Source organism: Microtus pennsylvanicus, chromosome 11, assembly GCF_037038515.1.
Source record: "Microtus pennsylvanicus isolate mMicPen1 chromosome 11, mMicPen1.hap1, whole genome shotgun sequence".
Taxonomy (NCBI): domain Eukaryota; kingdom Metazoa; phylum Chordata; class Mammalia; order Rodentia; family Cricetidae; genus Microtus; species Microtus pennsylvanicus.
The window spans coordinates 49,755,385-49,780,501 of NC_134589.1; the positions used below are offsets into that span (position 1 = coordinate 49,755,385).

General features: G+C 41.9%; 1 protein-coding gene across 1 annotated transcript in view; it reads left to right on the forward strand.

Annotated features, from left to right (window-relative positions):
- LOC142831592 (NACHT, LRR and PYD domains-containing protein 1a-like) overlaps window positions 1-18,004 on the forward strand; it is a 41,161-nt gene extending 23,157 nt beyond the window's left edge. Inside the window, exons 3-13 of the mRNA XM_075941805.1 lie at window positions 675-845; window positions 1,763-1,933; window positions 3,168-3,257; window positions 4,019-4,110; window positions 5,370-5,466; window positions 6,888-7,111; window positions 12,502-12,764; window positions 13,249-13,374; window positions 14,233-14,374; window positions 16,720-16,764; window positions 17,697-18,004. Of these exons, the coding sequence (XP_075797920.1) occupies window positions 675-845; window positions 1,763-1,933; window positions 3,168-3,257; window positions 4,019-4,110; window positions 5,370-5,466; window positions 6,888-7,111; window positions 12,502-12,764; window positions 13,249-13,374; window positions 14,233-14,374; window positions 16,720-16,764; window positions 17,697-18,004 (1,729 nt within the window). The remainder of the gene's footprint in view (window positions 1-674; window positions 846-1,762; window positions 1,934-3,167; window positions 3,258-4,018; window positions 4,111-5,369; window positions 5,467-6,887; window positions 7,112-12,501; window positions 12,765-13,248; window positions 13,375-14,232; window positions 14,375-16,719; window positions 16,765-17,696) is intronic.
- Window positions 18,005-25,117: the final 7,113 nt, after the last annotated feature.

A 25,117-nucleotide genomic window follows, 5' to 3' on the forward strand; every position in this document is an offset into this window, starting at 1 on the left:
TAACATTATTGATATCAATTAGACAATTCAGCTTAAGGAGGAGTATTCTTTTTGACAATCACCAGATAAAAACGCCCAGTAGGTCAGTATATGTTCATGAGATAATCATGCTATGATGCAGGGAAATTTGCAGTAGCACATGTGAAGTTACAGACAGGGGCAAAAGATATTCTGGAGTCTGTAGCGTGGTCTGGCTTAATGAAATTTACCATCAGAGAATGTCTTTCTGGTAGGTTGGCACCTTAAATATTAACCATCATCTGTTGCTCCTTTGACAATGGCACCAACACACCCAGGCTGAGTCAGAAACAGACACAAAATGTGCACACCAAATGCTACGATAAGGATGTAGATGAGGAACCACACAGGAAAGGATCCAGATCTTGGAGCAAAGGAGCAGGTCGAAGCTAGTGAATCCTGGGATGACATATTGAGTCCTGGTGCTCAGACAGATAGAAACCTACTCTGCCCTGTGAGGCTGTGCACGTAAGACCATGCACACATGAATCACATCTCTCGTTGCCTCCTCTCTCTCTCTCTCTCTCTCTCTCTCTCTCTCTCTCTCTCTCTCTCTCTCTCTCTCTCTCTCCTCCCTCCCTCCCTCCCTCCCTCTCCCTCTGCCTCTCCCTCTTCTTCTCCCTCTCCCTCTCCCTCTCCCTCTCCCTCTCCCTCAGGTCCAGGTGGACTCCGATCACTAATACCACTTGGCAGGTTCTCTTCTCCACTCTTGAGTTCACAGGAAGTCTGCAGGAGCTGGACCTAAGTGGAAATCCACTGAGCCAGTATGCAGTGCAGAGTCTCTGTAGTACCCTGAGATGCCCTGGATGCCAACTAAGGACATTGTGGTGAGTCTGTTTTGGGTTCTTCTCTGAAGCAGAGACAGATGACAGGAGAACAGAGGCAAAGATGGGTCTAGGGTGAGGTTTTATATTCATCCACATATTCACCAAAGCCTCTGAACCACACCTATAACAGAGGCCAGAATGTTATGATAAAGAAATGGAAAACGTTTTCTATTTTTGGAGGTGGGTGTTCCTTGGACTATCCACAGGGCAGAGAACCCTGATTGCTCTTTGGGCTGACGAGGGAGGGGGACTTGATTGGGGGAGGGGGAGGGAAATGGGAGATGGTGGCGGGGAGGAGGCAGAAATCTTTAATAAATAAAAAAATGGAAAACGGATTTTATTCTTAGAGATCCTGAAATACTGACATTCAGCAAGGACCCCCACTAGCTATTGCTAACAACAGGCCTATGAGGGCTCCAGTGGAGCAAACATCCTGAGGAAGCAGCTGCAGGAGAACTGAAGAGCACAGAAGAGGAGACTAAATGAAGCAGAGGGAAAGAAAACTCCAGGCAGGGGAATGGCATCTCCACCTCCTCCTGCTCTCTGCCCTTATAACCAGCCCTCTGCTGTTTCTATAGATTCAATCTTTACTATGATTTCCCATAACAAGTGATTCATGTCCTTATTCTATTGGTGAATGTCACTTTAGATGACTCTTGAAACACATCAGTGAGCTGTCCTGGGTCTCATGGAGGTCTGTCATGGCCAGTCACAGCAGAGCAGTGCGTCTCGACCTGTGCTCCATGCTTCTGCAGCTCAGTCCTAGAAAGCATGGAATTATCCAACCAGACTAGAAAAGGCACTAGAAAAGCTAAGCACTGCTAACACGGCATGCCAGGGTCACAAAGGGAAACCATAGAACAGTTTCCAAAGAGCAGTGATCCCTGGAGAATCTGACGATGAGCATCTCCATGCAGGCTTGTCAACTGTGGCCTCACATTCAGCCACTGTGCGGACCTGGCCCCAGTGCTCAGTGCCAGCTCCAGCCTGACTGAGCTAGACCTGCAACTGAATGACCTGGGAGACCTTGGTGTGAGGCTGCTGTGTCAGTGGCTCAGGATTCCTGCCTGCAAACTCAGAATCCTTCGGTAAGTAAAACCCAGGATTTCCATTCTAGGCAGGGGCAAAAGAAGGGACATGAGGGAGTGAAGAATACAGGATATGGAAAAGAAGTGGGAGGGGAATGCATAGTCAGAGTGACTCCTGACCAGCTGTGCCGCTTATACCTGAGACCTGGGCAAGTCACCGTATTCTGTAAAATTCAGTTTCTTCATCTATCAGGTAGAATGTCTCACCCACCTCATGGATTCTAATGACATAAAGTGTACATATGTAAAAACAAATACCAGGTAGGTAGCTGGGCACTGTGCAGTCATATGTATTAGCCAGGCTATTACCTTACCAGACTTCCAGGTTTGCCTTACTCCAGGACAGTGATTCAATCATTTATTCATTCATGAATACATACAGCCATGCATCCATATTAGGACCCTCTGTGCTAAGCATTTATCTGGCACCTAGGGATACAATCACAAACACACACAGTTCTGTCCTGCTAAGCCTGTGTGGGAAGAGAAAGATAAAGATCTAACATCAGTGCATGACACCATTGCCGAACTTTGCTGAATGCTATGGAATCAACAGTATTGTGAGAATGTACTGTTGTAAGAGGGCCTTTACAACAATTTATTTATTGTCTATTGGATGGTCCATGAGGGCTTTCCATAGGCCTGATAGAGAACTGGACTTTGGTTGGGCCCACCTGGAGACAGAAGTCTAGGCAAAGGAAGAGTTAGAGAAAGCTCTAGAACAGAAAGTGGCTGAAGCCCTGGGGGGTCATAGGGTTTCACTACAGGAGCCTGAGCTGGTTCTCTGTCCAGAATGCCTATGGGGATATGGCCGTGACCTCCATCTGCTGAGAATGCTGATAGCAACTCTGTGATTCATTGTCAATATAAGTCCCCTCATCTATGTCTTTGTTCCCTTCCCTGGGAGAGTCTGTTTCCAATAACTACCTTGTGGGGGAGGGGTAAAAAGGGCCAACCCTTCTTTTCAGCTCTGAAAAATTCCAAAAGTCCTCATCCTAGCTTCAGATCTGCCTGAACACTGACCAACCCCACTGAGACTGTGTCATGGACATATCTCTGTCTGCTAAGCTTGCTGTTCTCCATTCTTTGTCTTGGATTTGGATCAAGAATAAGCTTAATAAAGCTCCTCACTTGCTCCAACTATAGACAAAAGAATCTAGAATACTGGACCCTGAGACCTCATGTTCCTGTGGTGGATCCCAGAAAAAAAAATAGCCCCATCTTGTGCTTGCAGGCTGGATCTGGCCCCTCTCAGTGACCCAGTGATTATGGAGCTCAGGGCCCTGCAGACAGAGAATCCACAGCTGCTCATCTCCAGCACATGGTAAGGAGTGGACACATAATTCCTAATGGTCAACCCAGCCTCTATGTAGCTGGTCCAGAGGTGAGGTGGGAAATGTGTCCTGAGGTAATGGGAAAGACAAATAGATCCAGGCAACCAGGAACCACAGAAACCAATGTGAGGAAGGGTTCTGTGTGGTGGGGAGGTTTCATTTAGCTTTTAGCAAAAATAGAATCATATAAAACGCCTACATAAATTCTTTGATCAGAAAAAAAGAATGTGAAAGGTGAGTTAGAGGTGGGTCCTCTGGACACAGCAAGTGTGACAATGGTAAGCACCAGTAAACCTAAATACTGGAAGAAGGAAAGCCGAAACTACATTTTCAAAAGATACAGAAATTCTCAGAGAACAAAAATCCACCATGTGGCTTTTGTGACAAGTCCTGTTAGGGCACAGGAGTCTACTCCTGTAATGATGCCATTAACCCCTTCATGACAGCAGAGCACTCGTGACCTCATTGTGTCTTAATCTTCATCTTGTCACACTGTGACATTGGGGTTAACTTTCTAATGAGTAAACACTGGGGAACACACTCAAAGCAAAGGAGGGGTTGAGATGATCCCTGTTCTAGCAGCATGGATGCCTGAGAGGATGGGGACTTCATAGAGTTCTGTCCCAGAGAAGAATCATGGGACCAAGTTCAAAGTCAGATGAGTTGGATTTTATGTCAGGTTATTGGGTACACAGCTCTGGTTTCTATGGTTTCTCCTGACATCTGAAAAAAATAACATGTCTGTGCATAGGAAGCCACATGTGATGGTCCCTACTAAGAACCCGGGTGGAGAAGAAATGGGTGACAGCCTGACCTCATTCAAGCAGCAGAGACTACAGTCAGGTATGTAACAGGTTCAGTCCCAGGCCATCATGATTGTCAAATGAAGGGACATCTGTGGGAGGAAGTCATCACTTCTTTTTTTATTTGTATATCTTTTCAAAAATTTAATACACATGTACTATATTTACATCATTTCCAGCCCTCAGTCTGCCTGCTTCAACAACTCCTGTGTCCCACCAACCAATTCTGTCTCAAATTCATGAGCTGTTCTTTAATATTATTGTTAAATACATGTATATTTACATACATGTGTATAAATAAATACAACCTGATGAGTCCATTTACAGTTGTTCATATATATGTTTCATGTTGACCACTGGGGACTGATCGCCTATTAGGAATCTTTTCCTGGAGAATACTGATTTTATCCCTCTCCTGCCAGCTATTGATCACTTATAAGTTCTCATTTAGCAGTGGGACATTGTGAAATCTCTGCCATCTAAATTCGCTTATCAACTAGTGTTGTCATTGTGAAGATCTTGCTGAGGAAAAGATATTGTTGAGATTTCATTGGCGCAAATTTATACAAAAAAAATTATCTGCCACAGATGTTCTTGAAATGGTCATCATTTTTATGCCCCTGTCTCTGACATAGAACTGTACAGGCTCTCCAAAAGAACACCACCCCAGATAAGACATTCCACACCTAGAACTTAGAAGGAATACTGCTTCCTTCTCTCCCTGCCTTGATGGGGGCCTGCTGATGACCATTTCTCAAGTCTGTGAGTTGCATTCAGCTCTATACCAGGACTCTGTGTCTCATTCCTAGATGCTATGGCCTGGGACTCATCTCCCTATCCCTGCTCATCTATATTTTGAGCTATATTCTTTTCTCTATTTTTAGCATACTCACTTGAGACACACTAGGAAAATCAATATATATAGACCAGTAAGAAAGAAAATACTGCAGCTGGTGTGGAAGCAGATATTATGGTGGAATAGTTGCTTAAGGAGTACAGTGAAAAGACAATAAAATAAAATGCATATATATATATTTAATATATATATATATATATATATATATAAATTAAGATTATGCAGGAAGGCTCATGAACAGTGATGAAAACTATGGGCACACTTCTTACTAAAACCTAGAATGGAAAACCTGGAAAGTGTTTAGCCATGTTCCAACAATGGGGATTTCTGTGGAAATGAGACTGGACAACATGGAGTGACCTCAGTCTGTCATCTTCTAGAGAACTGGTGTTCATAATTTGCACCACTAATGACCTTCCATCCATATTCTCCTGCCTCTCCAGAACACAGACACATGGAACCACTGGGGACTGAAGATGACTTTTTGGACCAATCACTTGTGACTACAGAGGTGATTGACAGAGAAAGAAACCTGTACAGGTGGGTGAGCTAAGCCTGGAAAAGGTGACATTCCCCAGCACATTTTCCACACATTTTTTTTAACCTAGTTTCTACTGTGTCCTCTCCTCCCCTTACTAATGCAGAAGGCAAGGCCAGGATGGGAATAAGAAGTCTGAGCTGTTTTATAAATGGGTATCTTTTTCATACTTTTTTCCTAAATGTGCAAAACGGGAGAGCACAAGAAGTTCCCTGTCCAATTACACAGTTCCAGCAACCATTTTTCCAAGATTGTTTCAACTACTCACATTCCCCCTTTGTCATCACTGTCACAGTAGAGTGAGTCCAGGACATTAGATTTTACCACATACATTTCCCCATCCCTACACCTCCCTTTTAGTTAAAACAGGACCTCGTCTTCCATGACCAGCACACCATTACCACATCAACAGAGCTGGCCTGAGTCCTTCATTCCATCTAAACGATCTGTACTAAACTTTGCTCATTATCTGAAATGTGCACTTTCTGCTGGTTGTTTTAATCATGGTGTAAGCAGCATCCCTGCCATGATAATATTTGGTTACTTCTGTCTCTTGGATTTCCCTTAAATCCCTGTAGTCTCTGCACTTCTGCTTACTAACAACCTCTGTGTGCCAAGAACCCAGTAGGAGTTGAGAACGAAAGGATGCATACTGCAGCCCTGACCTCTGAGAATTATAGTCTCATGAGTAATGAGTGACTATACGCACAGTCATGGTATCCGACATAACCTGGATCCTCCTCCAACACTGTCACAGCCACTGTCTCAGCTGGAGAAACTGTCACTTTAACTTCCTCCTACAGAAGCCTGTCCACCCACCAGTCACCAGGCAGGAAGCCTGGAGAAAATCTCTAAAGATCTTGGTAAAGCATTGTTTCAGGGACAAGTATTTACCACTAATAATTGCACATAGACTCTTATTTTAGGGAAATATATTCTTAAGGAATATAAACACTAGAATCTGAAGGAAGGTGTACTTTAGTGGTAGAGCCTTTGCCGAGTGTGCACAAGGTCCTACATTGAGCCCCAGAACTGCACACACACACACACACACACACACACACACACACACACACCACTTTCATCACCACCACCACCACCACCACCATCATCATCATCATCATCATCATCATCATCACAGGACTAGCTAACTGCTCCAGGTGTGTGTCACCTGTAGGTTTACTCTAGAACACTCAGTACTCTCAGGTCTAGAAGATGGTGTTGTCATTACCCCTGTTTACAGATGAAGAAACAGTTTGGGGTTAAATGACTTCTTTAGTCAGGGATCACCTACAGACCACAGAGGAAACAGAACTCAGAGCCATCTGGCTTAAGTCTGTTGTGTCCCCAACCCTTCACCTGGTCTGCATCCTGCAGGTGAACAGAGCTGGTGTTCACTGGTGTCTGCCTTTCCCTCTTCTAGAGTTCAGTTCCCTGTGGATGGTTCCTACCACTGTCCCAACATAGGACTCTCCTTTGTGGTAACAAGGGCAGTTACCATTGAGATTGGATTCTGTGCCTGGAGCCAACACCTGGACAAGACTCCCTTGCAGGACAGTCACATGGTGGTTGGACCTCTGTTTGATATCAAAGCTGAGCAGGGAGCTGTGGCTGCTGTGTACCTCCCTCACTTTGTGGATCTCCAAGGTAACCAAGGGAAGGATAGGGAGTAGGGTGGAGGCCAGGCAGTGATGGTGCATGGCTTTGATCCAAGCATTCAGGAGGTAGAAACAGGCTGATCTCTATGAGGTCGAGGCCAGTTTGGTCTGCAAAGTGAGTTCCAGGACAGTCAGGGCTCCAGAGAAAAACCCTGTCTCGAAAAAAGGAGTAGGGTGGTGGAAATGGAGGACTTGAGAGGTCATATAGGACAGTGTAGAGTGTTGGGTGATGAGGAAAGGTCTATGCCTTCCTTAGCACGGCAGAGCAGGTTGTGTACACCGACACTGAGATGTTTTGTCATCCCTTTGTCTATGATGTATTTTCTTTGAGGCACATGTCTCCAAGCCTTATACTTTATTTTATGTTAACTAAAGGAGACCCTGAGTGGAAAGTGATATTCTCAGTAGCTATATTAACTGGTGATTAATAAGTGCTCCTTACACTGCATATCTCACAAGAGTCCAGCAGGAAACAAAATAAATTGAACAATGTGAAGACATTGTTGGAAAGAAAAATAACAAGGATCATTTGGTACCCAAGGTTTACCAACACTCCACTACATTGCTACAGGCAGGGAGAAAATGATGTCTTCAGATTTCATTTGAGAACTGGAGCCACAGAATAATGGTGTCCTAAGGAAAGAGGGAGACTCATAAATTGTCCCAATCTCAGTCATCACCAAAGATTCCTTCAGAAGATATTTTAATAAATGTAAGATTTCCTGTGAAATATCTCATGATGGAAGCCATTACTACAGCTCTCTGGAGGCTGAGACAAGAGAATTTGGAATGCAAGAGGAAATTAGACTATACAGCCAGACTGTGATTAAGTAAGGAAAATACAACATCAAGGAATCTGTTGTTGTACAAGTGGCTACTGAGGTCAGTTACTTCTTTGGCTACAAGGAGCACAGGAATAAGTCCACCATAGACACTAGGAGAATCCAGCTCACAGCAGATGTTCTCATTATAAAAGTGATGAGAGCCACAAGAGGGAGACACAACACCTAAAGAAGTATTGAAAATTAGAACAGAAACACAGGCAGCTCCAGCAAATAGGAGAAGATTAAATAGAAACCAAGTTCAGCACCCCCAGGTTTCCCCAGGTCAAAGGTATTCATAGTTCACAGCAAGCCCCACTAGAGAAAACGGCAGAGGAAGAAATCAAGCAGGAAAGCAAATAAAAATAATAGTGACATGCGCACACAGAGAAGATCCTGAGCTCCTGAACCTGACGGGGAGCACTGCTACATGGATGGGGCCTCCCTAATGTGTCCATGGCCACTTCAGCAGCTCCACATCAAGCTCCTCGTCTCTCCAACACTTGCCACACTCTCCATTCAAGCTTCTTCCTTAGAGGCCACTGTCTTGCCAGTTTCTTACCTCCTCTCTAAGATCAGACAATTTCCCCACAGGATACTGAAAGGAAATGATTCTGTTACAGTGTAAGGAAGCCACAATACATGTGGGAAGGACAGTCCCAGGGCCATGTGGTAGCACATACCATTAATATCACAATTTCAAAGGCTAAGGCAGGAGAATAATTACTTATATCCACAAATATGCAATAAGTCCCTGTATCTAAAACCCAAAATGAGAAAAGAAATGAAAGAACTTGGTAAGTCGGTGTCTTGGAAAAAAAAAAACCTTCAGGTATTTGCAATGAAATTCCAGCATCCCACATTCTGCTCAAGTCCTGGGAAGGTCCTGATTAGCATTCACTCTATGAAAAGTTCTAAGTTATTAAAACATTTCCAATGCCATATTTTGAAGGTCTCTGAAAGATTTGAAGAATATCTGTTTAACTGAAATATATCTCTATATATCTAGAAAACCTAACTAACATGCTTAAAAGCCTGACTACTATAGATGACTCTCTATTAACCTATTTTTTAATTATACATTACATTTTTAAATAAGTTGCAAAAACACAATACCGTAATAAAGAGCAGAAATACATATACATGGTATAACAAAATCGACCAAGATCCATACCAATGCAAAGTATTCACCTCTATATCATACCCCCCTTTAAATGTAAACAAACATTTATAAACAATATTTGTGAATATGGACATAGTTTACAACAACCCTAAGAAGGGAAGTTGGAGAGGTACAGCATCTCCCCAGATTTTGTCAAAATTGCAAAGCACAAAGCATGAGTAAGTACCAGACTCTGGTACTGGGACTGAATAGGACTTGGGGACAGCCAGGGTTTCAAGGCCCCAAACAAGCACACAGGAAACACTGTAGTCCTGGCAGCTCCATCTGATATTGTTACCTAGCATCACTGATTGAAATTCCAAGCTACACCACTTCCTGGAAAACCAAGGTCATGGTCTCATTCTTTGCTGCTTATTGATTCCAAGCAATCACCCAAGAGAAATAGAAATGTTCTCTGCTAAACAATAAACATTGCAATTCTGTTTGTCATGGTGCAAGTTGAAGCAAACTCAGTGCTGAAAGGAGAGGCAAATGGTGGGAGGCAGAGTGGTGCCTCCTTTAGCAGGGGTCACATCAGGGTGACAAGTGACATTCAACATTGTGATTCTGCCCAGTGACAACTTGGCACACAGGCACATCACTTTAAATCCTAACTTTCTGCCTCATATCTCCAAAAATTTGATTGTCCCTCATAATGCAAAGTACAATCCAATTACAAGGGTCCATGGGTAAAAACAAATCCATAAAGACCACCGCTTATCTGAGATTCAAGGCAATGTCTTCACTATGCGCTCCGATAAAATAAAAAAGAATTTGCATACTCTCAACATACAATGACACAGAATAGACATCATCATCCCAAAATAGAAGAAACAGGGCACACCAAGGAATTATCAGACCACAGCAACATAAACTCTTCAGCATAAACAGCAAATCCTGCAACTTCGTATCAAACTGTGGAGCTCATGATGTCATTCACTGGTCTCCAAAGGACAAAGGTAGCTCCGCCCCTCCAGTTCTATCACATGAAACACACATAGCCTCTCCTTAGACCATCTCTCTGCTCTGCCTAAAACTTTCTTAAGCAGAAATAATATGTGGTTCTGCCTTCTACAACATTCAAGGATTTCCATTCCACCTTAGGCTTCATTTTCAAAGGTTCATAGAATGAGCTTGCAGGATCCTTGGAGGTTCTTTGACTCGGGAACATTGTCTAGCCTCACTGCTATCTGAAACTGTGCAGCATTGAAGAAGGATGCTTAAAAGAAATCCCATACTAGGTCAGAATCAAGAATAATAGGTGGTTATTTATTAGGAGTAGACTCACAAATCAGAATCCTCTGCTGGAACAGAGAATAGGAACCGAATCCTGCAGCCAGAAAAGAGGCCAGATGCATGTTTTGGCATAAATAGTAGAAGAGGCCACGCCCAAGTGGGCGGGCAACATAACGGGTTTTGGCTGTAGGATTTCCTGCAGCACAGCATGATTTGGTGACCCATCAATCTAGCATCTTTCATGCCTAAAAACTATAGGGAAGACACTTCCAAGTGATGCTGGCAGCTTGAGGTGTGGCTACCCTATAATAATAATGTGCTGACCATGGGGAAATACTTCCTTGGGCATTTGCATTTGTGGAACAGGGAACACCATCACTTAATGCATTCTGCTTTTAAATGAATTTTGTTCTTCACAAGATGAGCCCATGAAGAGTGAGATTTTGCCCTCAGCTCACCTTTCCTATTGTCACTGTGCTCTCCCTGCAGTGATGCTGATCTCTAATATTTACAACTGATTTTTCTTTTTGAATCAGGGTTAATGTTTTATGTCTTGGAATTTTTCCTGCCAAATAGTATTTTATATTTAAATTCAACTTTACTCATATTGAGGGCATTTATGCACCGAAACTAGATTCTTGGCCAAACTGTCACATGAATGGCACCTTTTACATTTCTCAATGGAAATCTTCCACCTCTCTGAAAGTGTCATGGACTGGCCTCCACCCCCTCTCTCAGCATTCTTGTCTTCCCTGCTTCCAAAAGAATGTACCCATAAGCTCTGCTTTCAGCATAGAAGGACTTTCCTAGTCCTAAGGACCAAACTCTTTCACATTCTAGACACAAAACACTTCCAAATGCCTAAAAACAATGTGACCAGGATCATTATAACAATGACCCAACTCCTGGTATCAATTTTATATCCAAGTTTATAAGTTATCAAAGTCTTGTAGCTCAAACAAAATACCTAACTATAGAAACTTAGAGGAAAGATTTATTTGGCACACACTTTAAAGGAATACTTCATCATGGCATGAAGATCTGAGAACATTGAGCCTGCAATGCCTGATAAATTTTGTCAACAGAGGGAAGAGAAACCACTAAATGCTTGTACTCATATGACCATCTCCATTTTACACAACCCTGGATCCTAGTCCATGGATTCCACAGTGGTTAGGTCCTCCCAAATCTTTAACCCAATCAAGATAGTTTCTTTCTATCATACCCTGAGGCCTGTATGCAAGGTGATTCTAGATTTCATCAAGCTCACATTTGACACTAATGTTTCCGTGGTTGCATCCAACTTGTCTTCAGTGAACAAAGTTAGGTACCCCTGGTCTCTTTCATAACAGCAAACTCCATCCTGCAACAAGCACATTAGTGGGCACTACTTCTGAAGACACTGAGGCTAGTCATGGCAGCACCTCAGAGAACCTAATGGATGTGTAGTCTCTAACAATGGCCTCTGAGGATGTATTCTTTGTAGGATCCATGGATGAGGCCATCAAGAATTTCCACTGTACTGTGAATACTCCTCCAGCAGCAAGACAGGTCAAAGCCAAGGCTGTTCCAATGAGTGTTAATCTGAAGGAGTCACTCCTGGTTGTACATCACAGTCATCACACAGCATGGTCAACCAAGAGTATGGAAATTATTTATTAATCTGTTATGTACTCACTGGAAATTAATTAATAAAACTTAAGATTTTTTTGTTTATGGCTTTTCAATTAAACAAAAAATAACTAAAAGCTGAAAACACATCATGACCAAAGCAGCTTATAGAAGAAAGATTTGGGAATGGTTAGAGTTTCAGAGTTAAGAGTCCATGACCATCATGGCAGAAAGCATGGCGGCAGCAGGCCGGCATAGCACTGGAACAGAGCTGAGAGCTCACATCCTTATTGACAAGGAAGAGAGAGAGAAATAAAACTGGAGACAATGATTTAAAAAAAACAAAAAAAGAAGAAAAGAAAAGAAATAACCTCAAATCCCATTCCAGTGTCATATCTCCCACTCCTTCTCAAGAAGTTCCACCAAATACAGCCACCAATTCTCATTCTAAGCACCACCGCCATTCTAAATCATAGTGGGTTCTTTTTCCAGCCAAGCACAGTTCAGTTGAAACACTAAATCCTTGTCATTGAATCTGTTCTTTCACAGAGGGACAGGTCGACACCTCCTGGTTCCACGTGGCCCACTTTCAAGGACACGGGATGGTCCTAGAAGTGCCAGCCAAAGTGGAGCAGGGCTACACAGTCTTGGAAAACCCAAGCTTCTCCCCAATGGGAGTTCTACTAAGAATTATGCCTGCTGTAAGGAACTTCATCCCCATTACTTCTGTCACATTGATCTACTATTACCTCAATCTCCAGGATGTCACTCTTCATCTCTACCTGATCCCCAATGACTGGACCATTCAGAAGGTAACACTGAGGACCAGAAATTTGCGGCTAGGGTAGATTGACAGAATACTTGAAACATAGCTATCCCTTTGTAGAAATTCTCCACTTGGAGTGGGGATACAGTTCTAGAAGGGGAGCCCTGGTGATTATGAGTCTGCAGTCTTCTTGACCCCCTCACAACAGAGGTTCATCAACTGCCTTTAACACACCTTTATCTCTACACATCCTTCTATGACCTTCTTTCCCATCAGAAGAATGGAAATTCTCCATATCCAATATGTATCCAACTCCCTTCTTCTCTGTCAGGGACACAGTTCCTACAATGAACATGACAGAGGCCAATAATTAACAATCTGTATGGCAGAATACAAGTCAGAAGCGTTCCCTGGAGGTGACATCACCCCATCATACAAAATTGTACTGATCGACCAACTCACCTTATTCAGATCACTTAGCTGTTGTAGTACTGAAATCTAATTAAATCGCTGTCTTCAATGTTCCCTAGGCCATTGATGAACAAGAAATGGGGTTTCAGTTTGTTCGAATACACAAGCCACCCCCAGTAGACTCTCTTTACATTGGATCACGGTACATAGTGTCTGCTTCCAAGAACCTGGAAATCATTCCAAAGGTAAGCATCCAGGTGTTTGCTATTCTACAGGATCAGATGCCAGATTTGGTGCAGGTTACAAGGATTTACAGCAAACTGAAATTGGGGAGAAATGATTTGGGCTTTAGGATGAGCAAGAAAACTTCCAAGTTAAGTGGAAAGCAATTTAAGGGATCACACAGAAGATCTGGTGAACTGAGGATTTGGTTTTAATACAGTACAGAGAAGGGCACAGCCTACCGTGCAGCATGTCCTGGGTCAAGGACTTCAAGATGAGCTCTCATTCATCATGGTTTGAATCTGAAAGGTCTCCTACAGGTGTAAATGTTAAACACTTGATCTCCAGTTACTGCTAGTGTTTGGGGAGTTGTGAAACAAATATGTGAGGCCAACAATCACAAGCAGGCCACTAGTGGAAGGCCTTGAGGGCTATAGCCTCAACCTGTTCCTCACCTCAAACTTGGATTCCTGATCATATATAACAAGCTACGCCACAAGCTCCTGCCACAAATAACAGAGCTCCAGTTTACATGCGTTTCCATCATGAAACTAAACAACAACATAAGCCCTCCCTTAAGTTGTTTCCTGCCATGTTTTTGTCAGAGTGACGAGAAAAGGAATAGTATGTGGGCTAAGCTGGGCCCATTAGCATTCTCCATATCTTCTGTTGCTACATTCTATGTCCCCTTTCACAATGTTCCAGCCTTCTGAGTAAAGATGTGCATTCAAAAGCTATGGGTTAACTCATTGCAAAAGACACTCAATGTCTAAGCCAGTGTCTTCTATGGTGTGCAAAAATAAGAAAGTAAAGGGGTGTGGAAAACACTTGTTCTCTTGAGTAGAGGCTCCTGAAACAGAATCTGTCCTCACCCCCTTCAGGAACTGGAGCTGTGCTACCGGAGCCCCAGGGAATCCCAGCTCTTCTCTGAGATCTCTGTTGGCCGCATGGATTCAGAGATTAAACTGCATATCAGAGAAAAGAAGAATGGAAATCTCAAATGGGAAGCCTTGCTGAAACCAGGTAAATTTGTTTAGGTCCAGATACCCCAAAAGGTTGAAGAAGTCATTGAGCGGGGAAAGGTGTGTTGTCGTTAATTCTTGGTGTCACGAAATAGCCAGATTAGTTATGTATCTTTTGCTGGATCCAAAACAGGTGGTTAGAGTTAGAGTAAAAGAAAGGGGAACTTGGGGGTGGGGTGGGATGGGGGTAAGGGGAAATAGAGTTAATTTTTTAAAGGTGTGGTACAGGCATCTAGTTTAATTCTTCTGTACACTGCTAAATAGTTTTCCAGGACCACTTGTTTAACAGGCTGTCTTTTATAAAAGTATATTTTGGGTTCTTTGTCGAAGTTCAGGTAGCTATGGTTATATGAACTTTTATCCAGGTTTCGAGTCTATTCTATTGATTTGCACATCTTTTTGTGCCAATACCATGCAGGTTTTACTACTATGTCTCTAGTATTGGTTTCGAAAGAAGATATGATGAAGTTTACTACAAAATCATTTTTGTTCAGAATTACCTTGGAAATTCTATATCTCTAGTGGTTCCACATGAATTTCAGCATTTTCCCCACGCTATTTGTGAAGAATGTCCCTGCCATATTAATCAGGACTGCATTGAGTATGTAGTGTGCTTTCAATAGGGTGTCTATTTTCACAATATTGATTCTTCTAAACAGTGAGTGTGAGGGGAGGATGTCTTTTCATCTTCTAAAGCTTTCTTCAATTCTTCCTTTTATATGTATATATAAAATATATATTAATTTAATTTAAAAATATATATTCATATAATTTTATATACATATAAATATATATACCTCAAAATTTTTCTTATAGTTTGCTTTCATTTATATTGTGAGGTTTCTGACCCACGAGTGTGTATTTTTATTTATTTACTTGTTGGCCAGTAATTTTTTTCATATTTTCAAACTTACATGGACAAGTGGAAATAAAAGTCTAAAATTTTCTTTAGTGAAATAACAGTGCAGTCTTAGTTCAGCATCCACAATGCCAAAACTAATTCCTCTTATCAGCACCTCTGGGGATGTCCAGCCTTTGACAGCTGTCAAACAGTCATGATTCCTGCTCCTGAGCTGCTAGAAACAGGCTCCTCATGTGGTCAGAGAACAGGCTTTGCTCAGCCTTGACCTGATTGAGTCACAGGAGAACTGACCTACCCCAGCATCAGCCAGTGTTCGAATCTCACTCCAGTATTTACTCTTCGGATGATCTTGGGAAATGACTTAACTCATTTGAATCTGGCCTTCCTCACCTGTAAACCAAGATCAGATGGAGTAACTCATAGGATGTGTGGAAAGTTTAAACAGTGTTCATACATATGTCACAGTGTGATTCTTAGCTGATGGGAGCAATGTTGCTATTTTTCTTTATTAAGCCAACATCTTCCTCATGATTTTGTTAATTCTCTTCTTTGAGATTAATTAAAATCTATTCTCTTCCATGAGGGCAAGTATTCAAATACTGGAAGATTATAATCATGCCTCACTTGTATCCCCAATCTCACATTTGGGTTTTTTAATTCACTGTCACTCAAATCACTTTCTTCATTAGATGTTCCAGTTTATCTGTAAGTCAAGATGCAACAAGATGGTCCAAATAGCATGGAGTATAAGCAATATCACTCTTATTTCATACAAATGGAATCAGGGCTTCCAAAACTACAAACTGGGTCCTTGGGATGACTTCCCTAAACTGTTAGAGCACAGTGAACTTAGAATCTTCTCAAACACTTGGGATTATTTATGAGCTGAAATTTACTAACCCCCTTCACTGAGTGTGAAAATTCACTCGTTATTTCCTGGTGTGCAGTCTCACATCATGTTGAATCTGCCATCAAATCAGGAACACATATTCGTGGCATGTAAGTATACAAGGTGAAACAAGGACAAAATATAGTTTTCTATCCAGAAACAAATGTCAAATGTTTTAAATCAGTAAGGGACTTCATACATTCTTCACAAGAAATATAATCTAAGATAAAATTGAGGCTGTGATCCTGTGGGAGAAATGCCTGTTGCCATTGACATGTCTTCTTTCTCAATGATGATAGGTCTGGTTCCACGAGTCCTTGTGTAAGGAAATGTTCACCTTCCAGATTATGTCAGAATTCCTTTAGTTCTACCTCAAATCCCAGGCATGGTTGGGAGTCGCACAAGCTGCACTGACTGTTGGTGACAGGCATTGTTGGGAGACGCACAAGCTGCACTGACTGTTGGTGACAGGCATTGTTGGGAGACGCACAAGCTGCACTGACTGTTGGTGACAGGCATGGTTGGGAGACGCACAAGCTGCACTGACTGTTGGTGACAGGCATCATTACTGATTATCATCTCTCCTTTCTTCCAGGAGACCTCAGGCCTGCACAGCCCATGATCTCTACAGTCCACAAAGGTCAGTAACACTTATACAAGGCCAGAGAAGCCAATAGTATTTCACAGGTAGATTATCTGATCCTTGAGAGAAGGTCAGTGAGAAAGGAGGGAGGCTCACTTTGCAAACCTTACCAGGACAGGTATGCCATGTACCTGCCCCAGGGCAGAGTTTCTCTCCTGCCTCTTGGCTTCCCTTGTTGAAAATAACCCCACCCTATAGCATGAATAATAAATACCCAGAGACAGATATTGAGATTCAACCTGAAGATCAGAACAGCAAAGCGAACAGTTACTGGCTCTCATTTTTACCTCAGACTGAAATGGGGTTAGATCCTGTATCCACAAACTCCCAAACTCCACAGCCCACTCTCCACACTACACTGAGTTCCTGTCCCTTCCCTCTTATATTCCTCTCTACCCAACCATATCACTCCTGTCTTCACCTCTCTAGTGCTGGGATTAAAAAATGCTATCCAAAGTGCTAGGATCACCTTAGTGTGAGCACTGTTTCTCTTTAAGGCAGATTAAATCTTATGTAACCCAAGCTGGCCTTGAACTAACAGAGATCCCTCTGCATCTGTCTCTCAAGTCCTGGGATTAAAGGTGTGCCATCACTCCCTGGCCTGTTTGGCTGACTAGTATGACTGCTTTGCTCTCTGATCTTCAGGCAAGCTTTGTTTATTAAAACACAAATAATACATTACTATACTACCCACTCCCAATCTGAACACTTTACCATAAACCCTTTCTCCTAGTTAGGCAGAGTGTCAGACTAATAACTGGCCCCGGGAAGGGTACACATATTTTTTTCTCATGACTTCCCGGAGGAGGAAGGGAACCAGGAGTGCACAATGCAGATGAGATACGTTAAAAAAACTAAAACAAGAACTGAGCAGACATTGGAGTCCTTGGAGGACCCTTTCTATGCTCAGTATTGATCTTCACTCCTAGATGCTCCTACCTTGCCACACTTCGTGGACCAGCATCGGGAGCAGCTGGTGGCCCGAGTGACATCAGTGGACCCTCTCTTGGACAAGCTGCATGGTCTGGTGCTGAGTGAAGAGCAGTATGAGGCAGTGCGGGCTGAAGCCACCACCCAAGACAAGATGTGGAAGCTCTTCAGCTTCAGCCGGTCCTGGACCAGGGTCTGCAAAGAGCAAGTCTACCGAGCTCTGGAGAAGACTCATCCTTACTTGATCATGGACCTCCTTGGGAGGTCAGGTGATGTCTTTGTGGGATCCTCACATCTTAGTGGTTGAGGGGTGCACTCTTCTTTGGTTCCTGGCTCTGCCTGACCTTCCTTTGGCCTCCAGTTTCTCCATCTATAAACCAGTGGCCATCTGAGTTGCCCTTCAAATGGCAATGTTTACAAGACATCTTTTGGGGACTCAGATGTCCCTCTTGGCTCTCCTCATCCTGTTCATATGGGATGTGCATCTCAGGAAACTTCCAGTGGAGCCAGCAAGTCTATTGAGCCTTGTCCAGCTGGCTTTCATGGCCTGAGTGGCCATCTCAAAACCACCTGACCAACCATGATACAAGCAAAACTGGACACATGGGGATGGAGACAATGAGAGGGTGCTTTCCCTGGAAAGTGAATTCTTATGAATAGGAAAGGAAGGATATTTCCCACCCTCAGTTTTTGTTGTCTTTATTCATTCTATTTCTATTTTCAGGTCTTGAAAAGCTTTATAAATTTTCTTCCTCTGTTTCTTTGTGTTTTTTTTTCTTTTTTTATTGATTTTTCTTGAGCTCTACACTCTTCTCTGCTCCCCTCCCAGCCTCTACCGTCCTCCCTTCAACCCTCCCCGAAAGTCCCCATGCTCCAAATTTACTCAGGAGATCTTGTCTTTTTCTACTTTCTACTTCCCATGTAGATTAGATCTACGGAAGTCTCTCTTAGTGCCCTAATTGTTGTCTAAGTTCTCTGGGATTGTGGTTTGTAGGTTGGTTTTCTTTACTTTATGTTTAAAAACCACCTATGAGTGAGTACATGTGGTAATTGTCTTTCTGTGTCTGGGTTACCTCACTCAAAATAATATTTTCTAGCTCCATCCATTTTCCTGCAAAATTAAAAATGTCATTTTTTTCTGCTGTGTAGTACTCCATTGTGTAAAATACCATGTTTTCCTTACCCATTCTTTGGTAGAAAGGCATTTAGGTTGTTTTCAGGTCCTGGTTATGACAAACGATGCTGCTATGAACATAATTGAGGACAAGTCCTTGTGGCACGATTGAGCATCTTTTGGATATATACCCAAAAGTGGCATTGCTGGGTCTTGAGGAAGGTTGCCAAGATCAAAAACACCGAAGACAACTTATGCTGGAGAGGTTGTGGGGAAAAGGAAAAACTTCTGCATTGCTGGTGGGAATGCAAGCTGGTACAACCCCTTTGGATGTCAGTGTTGTGATTTCTCAGAAAATTAGGAAACAACTTTATTGAAAACCCAGTATTTTTAAAGTGTTGTAAGGGATTTGTTCATTTCCTCACACTGTTTGTGTTCTCCTGGATTTCTTTAAGGGATTTACTAATTTAATCTTTGAGGACCTCTATCATCTCCATACAGGCTTTTGAGATCTTTTTTTCTTTGCTTTAACTGTGTTGGAATATTCAGGGCTATCTGGGCTCTAGTGGAGACCTATTGACATGGATGTTATTGATTGTGTTTTTATGCTCCATCTAGCCATCTGGAATTGGAATGATTAAAGGTCTAAGTACTGATATATGGATTTGTTTTGGTTTGGGTGGGTGTTTGTACCTTGCTTACTGTTTATTCTGATTATAGGAGAGTGTGGTGGCTGTTTGCTGCCTAGTAGGAAATTTTATGCACCTAATATGTGTGGTCAGTGAGGTTTCCCAGTAAAATATATTTCTTATCATTGACAGCTGGCTGTTAGGAAGGGGGCTAGGCTAAGAGTCCGAAGGAATTCACAGGAGGGAGGAGATCAGTATTCAACAAGAACCTGCTTCTTTAGTCTCCTATGAGACTAAAAGAGAGGAGAAACAGTGAAAAGAGGTCACTCACAGGTCGGCTATAGCACTGGGGGTGAGACTGGATTGGATCTAGAGGGACAGAAGGAGAAAGGAAAATCTATACACAACCTACCTGCTTCCCTGGCAGGAGTAGCCTGTGGGTTATCAGGAGGTGTCTGCTGGAATTGGGGGCTGGGATAAAGCAACAAGTGGGGTAGAGAGGCTGGGAGGGGAAAGTCTGTGGGATCCACAGAAGATGTTGGCAGAGGAGGAAGAAAAGCTGAAAAACAGGTGCTCTGTTGCAGAGGTAGTGAAGAGACTGGGGTATTGGGTTTGGGGGAGAGGAGGGAGTAGTGAAGGTCCTCAGTTAGCTTACCTGTTTCCATGACTACACAGCTGGTGTGATCACAGGAATGAATGCCAGCTGGTTTGGAGGCTGAGCTCCTGGGATGAGTTGGGGGAAGGAAGGTTGTAGCAGAGGATCTTTGAGATTTGAAGGAAGTGGCATCAGAGGGGAAAGGAGACCACAGTAGGTGTTCTTTTTAGTTGGAGATGAGACTTGGGTTACTGGGAGCTGAGGAGGGGAGGAGACCTACAGTCAGCCTAGCACAAAGGGATATGCCTTCTTCTCTAAACATCATGGAATTTTCCCGAAATTGATGATATACTCAGACACAAAGCAAGACTCAACAGATACAAGAAAATTGAAATAATGTCTTGCATCCTGTCAGATCACCATGAATTACAGCTGGATCAACAACAACAGAAAGCATACAAACTCATGGAAAATGAAAAACTATCTTCTCATTAAAAAAATAGATCAACACAGAAATAAAGAAATTAAAGGCTTTCTAGAACTCAAGGAAAATGAATACATGATATAACCAAACTTATGGGACACAAGGAAAGCAGCGCTAAGAAGCAAGTTCATAGTGCTAGTGAATACATTAAAAAACTACAGAGATCTAATTCTAGCAACTTCACAACACACCTGAAAGCTCTAGAACAATAACAAAAGAATTAATCACACTCAAGAGGAGTAGATCGCAAGAAATAATCAAACTCAGGGTTGAAAATAGTAAAATACAAACAAAGAGAAAAATTTTTAAAAATCAATAAAATGTAGACAGATTTTTCTTTAGGCTGAAAGTTCTTTTAAAATGACACAGAAGATTATTTTTAATTATGAAAGCTTTGCCCTAGCTTAGGCTTGTTGTACTAGCTCTTATAATTTAAATTAACCCATATTTTTAAATATACATTCTTTTGCGGAGCTTGTTTACCTTTGCTCTGCACTGCCTGTCCTGCTTCCTCGACATCTGGCTGGTGACTCTGCCTTTCCTCTTCCCAGAGCTCTCTGCCCCAGGAAGTCCTGCCTTACCTCTTCCTGTCTAGCTAATGGCCATTCAGCTTTCCTTTTGTAAACCAATCCCAGTGACACGTCTTCATACAGTGAAAAGGAATATTCCACAACAATAAAACAAATAGTTGTTTCTTTGAGAAAATCAACAAAATTCATGAATTCTTGCCCAAATTAAGTAAGAGGCAGAAAGAGAATATTCAAATTAATAATATCAGAAACAAAAGGGAGACATAACAACAGACGCCAAAGAAATCAAGAGATCATAAAGACATATTTTAAAAACCAGTGCTCCAACAAATTGAAAAATCTATAAGAAAGGGATAATTTTCTCAATATACACATCTTATCAAAGTTAAATCAAGTTCAGATAAGCAATTTGCACAGATATATACCACCTAGTGAAACAGAGGTAGTCACTAAAAGTTTTCCAAACATGAAATAGACCAGGACCAGATGGTTTAGTGCAGATTTCTAGCAACCATTCAATGAAGACCTAATACTCCTCAAATTATCGCACAAAATAGGAGCAGAATTAGTATTGCCATATTCATTTTATGAGACCACAGTCAGCATGATACTCAAATGCAAAAAAAAAAAAAAGATTCAGCAAAGAAAGAATTGCAGTCCAATTTCCTTAATGAACAAAAATGAAAAAATACTTGTAAAATACTTGCAGTTTAGGCCTGGTGGACCCCAGAGGCCAAGCACAGGTCCACCCCAGGTCTCTAGACTTGGGGCAGGAAGAATTTCACTGCCCTCTGGTACTAGGTAGTCAGGCCCCATTATGATTTTGGGCAGTAGAGTCCTGCCCAGCACCATGACAGACTGAGTCAGACAAGACCCACAAGCAGGCCAAAGGGGGACTGCCCTGGGCTCTGAGGAGGAATGATGGTCCTGTCCTGAGCCAAGATGGCTGAGTGGGAAGAGACCCATAGATGGCACGGGGCAAACAGGCACAATTATGGTCTACAAATGTACCGTATGGTATGGGAGAGAAAAAAGACAGAACGGTTTGTGTCCTGTGGACAGAGGCAGATCTGAAGAGGTGAAAGTGGTGAGGAGCAGGCAGATGAGGGTGGCTTGATTGCCAGCCAGAGCCATGGTGATGTCAGGGCCTGGGCTGCTGCTGGGGCCCAGGTCTGGGTTCATGACCCTGATGCATTCAAAGTCTGTATTGATGTCTATGACTCCTGATACCACCAAAGGTCTAGAAGGTAGACTTGGCACCACCCCTTACCACACCTTACTGACTATAACTCTGGAGAGAACTGGTCCTGCCCCTCACCCACTGAAGCACTCTGGAGAGTGGACCCTATACCTCCCCTGGGTAACACAATAGAGCTGTCCTTGATGGGATAGGTGTGGGAGAGCTGACCCTAAAAGCAGGAAAGTAGGAGAACTGGCCCCACCCCTTGTTTATCTCTGCAAAGGATGAGCTAGCCAGGTCAATGCAGGAGAGCTCTCCCTGGTGAGACTGATAAGAAGCAAGAGCTGGCTGGTGGATTGACTAATCCTGCAACTGTCCAGGCCCAGAACCAGGGTTATAGGTTGGTCAATAACATCTAACCCATGTATAATCTGCTGGAGCAAATGAAGGGGCTGGTATTGCAGACCCAAAGCTGGAGAATTTCCATAATACAAGGCAACAGCAGACTGTCCAAGAGGAGTCCAATGAGGGCCCAGCATCAAGAGTGTAGCAAAAACCAGAAGCCCAGAACGAGATCAATGACCTTTGCAATGAACACTTGTGAATAAAGATATCTGAATAAACGGTTTACTGCATGACTCACTGTGTCACACTACTGCAATCATGACAAGATTGATGATTTTAATTTTTTTCTTCTGAAATTTATGTTATTTTGGGGGGAGAGGTTGCAAGGACAGAAAGCAGATACAAAGGGATGAGGAAATAAATGGAATTGAGATGCATGATGTGAAAGACACAAAGAATAAATAAAAAGAAATAATACTTAATATGTTAGAAGAAACATTAAAAATGAATTTAAAGAATACTTGCATTTCAAATGCAAGACCGCATCGAAAAGATCATCGGTGATTATCTAGTAGGCTTCATTCCAGAGTTGCAGGGATGGTTCAATATATGAAAATCAACATCTATAATCTGCCATATAAACAAACTTAAAGATAGTAATGGAAAACACATGATAAGCTCATCATTTCATTAGATCCAGAAAAGGCCTTTAACAAATCCAACTCCCCTTCATAATGAAAGTTCTTGAGACACGATGGATAAAAAGAACATATGTAAACATAATAACAGCAGTTCACAGAAAGTCCATAGCCAACATCAATTTAAATTGAGAGAAAATCAAAGCAATTCCACTAAAATCAGGAGCAAGAGAAGGTTATTGACTCTCTCCATACTTAGTCAAAATAGTATTTAAAGTCTTAGTTTGAGCAATAAGCTAAGGCTTATTGTTTATAAGATGTATAAGCTGAAGGAGATCAAGGGGATATAAATTGGAAAGGAAGTACTCAAAATATCTTTATTTGTAGATGATTTGATAATGTACATAACTGTCCCTAAAAATTCCACTGGGAAACTCCTAGATCTGATAAAAAACAATTTTATCAAAGTAGCTGGATACCAAGTTAATTCATAGCCATCACTACAAGTGACAAATGGACAGAAAAACAAATTAAAGAAACATCTTAGCCTCAAATAAAATAAAATATCTTGACATAACTCTAACCAAGCAAAGGAAACAAATGTATGATGAAACTTCAAGTCTTTTTTTTTCATCAAAAAAAGTAGTTTTTTTAATCAAATGAAAATTCTGGAATGAAAAATACAATAAAATTAATTAATTAACTTGGTGAATAAAATTAAGCATTTAATAGGCTGCAGCAGTAGAAGATTTGTCAAAGAAAAAAGAAAAATTGTGCTTTAAAAATAGGTTATTCTGGGCCGGGCGGTGGTGGCGCACGCCTTTAATCCCAGCACTTGGGAGGCAGAGGCAGGCGGATCTCTGTGAGTTCGAGACCAGCCTGGTCTACAAGAGCTAGTTCCAGGACAGGCTCCAAAACCACAGAGAAACCCTGTCTCGAAAAACCAAAAAAAAAAAAAAAAAAAAAAAAAAAAAAAAAAAAAAATAAATAAATAGGTTATTCTAAGCTAGCCAATGAAGTGAGGTGTTATACATCTATAATTCAAGCACTTTAGAGATGAAGTCAGGAAGACCAGGAGTTCAAGATCGTCCTTGGATACACAGTAACTTCAAGACCAGCCTAGGCTATATGACACTGTCTCAGCAAAGTTTTTAAATACATAAATTATCCAAATCAGAGGTCACAGAGATAATAGAGTGAAAAATACTGAAATGAACATCAATAATTTTATATAAGTATAAAATTATATATAAACCAGGAGAGTAATGGAGGAAAAAACAGAGTAATAGTAATAAATAATCCAAATTTCCCCAAACTGACCAAATCCAGTAAGCCACAGATTCAAGTAGCTTCGAACCCTTAAAGCCACATCTAGTCTTGCTCCCGTCCACATACAGGGTAACTAAAGACCAAGTAGAATCCTCTGGAGCACCAAGAGCTAGGGGAAAGGGAAACAATACCTCAGAGAAGCAGCAATCACATGAGTGGCAATGCAACCAAACAACCTCATCACAAGCATGAACAGAAACCTTAAAAGCTGAAATGAATTTTAAAAGTTAATAATAATCCCTGCCAATCTTGAAGTCTCTGCAAAAAGCAACGACAAGCAAAATGCAAAATCATTTATCGAATGGCAAAGCAGAGCAAGAGCATACAAGGAAGAAAAGCAATTGGAGGATGGGACGTTTAAAAATCTTCATTTGAAAAGAAAATGTGAGTGCAAATGATTGGCATGAGCTCAGTGAGTTTCCAGCAATCTTTGGTCTTGCAAATAATTCCAGATGAGAACTTTGCTCTGGGCCAGACTTCACACACTTACTTGGAGAAGAACAAGTGGCTTTTGATAAATACTATGTCAGTAAATTATAAAAATCAGGCATGATTATTATGAAATTTTGGAAAGAA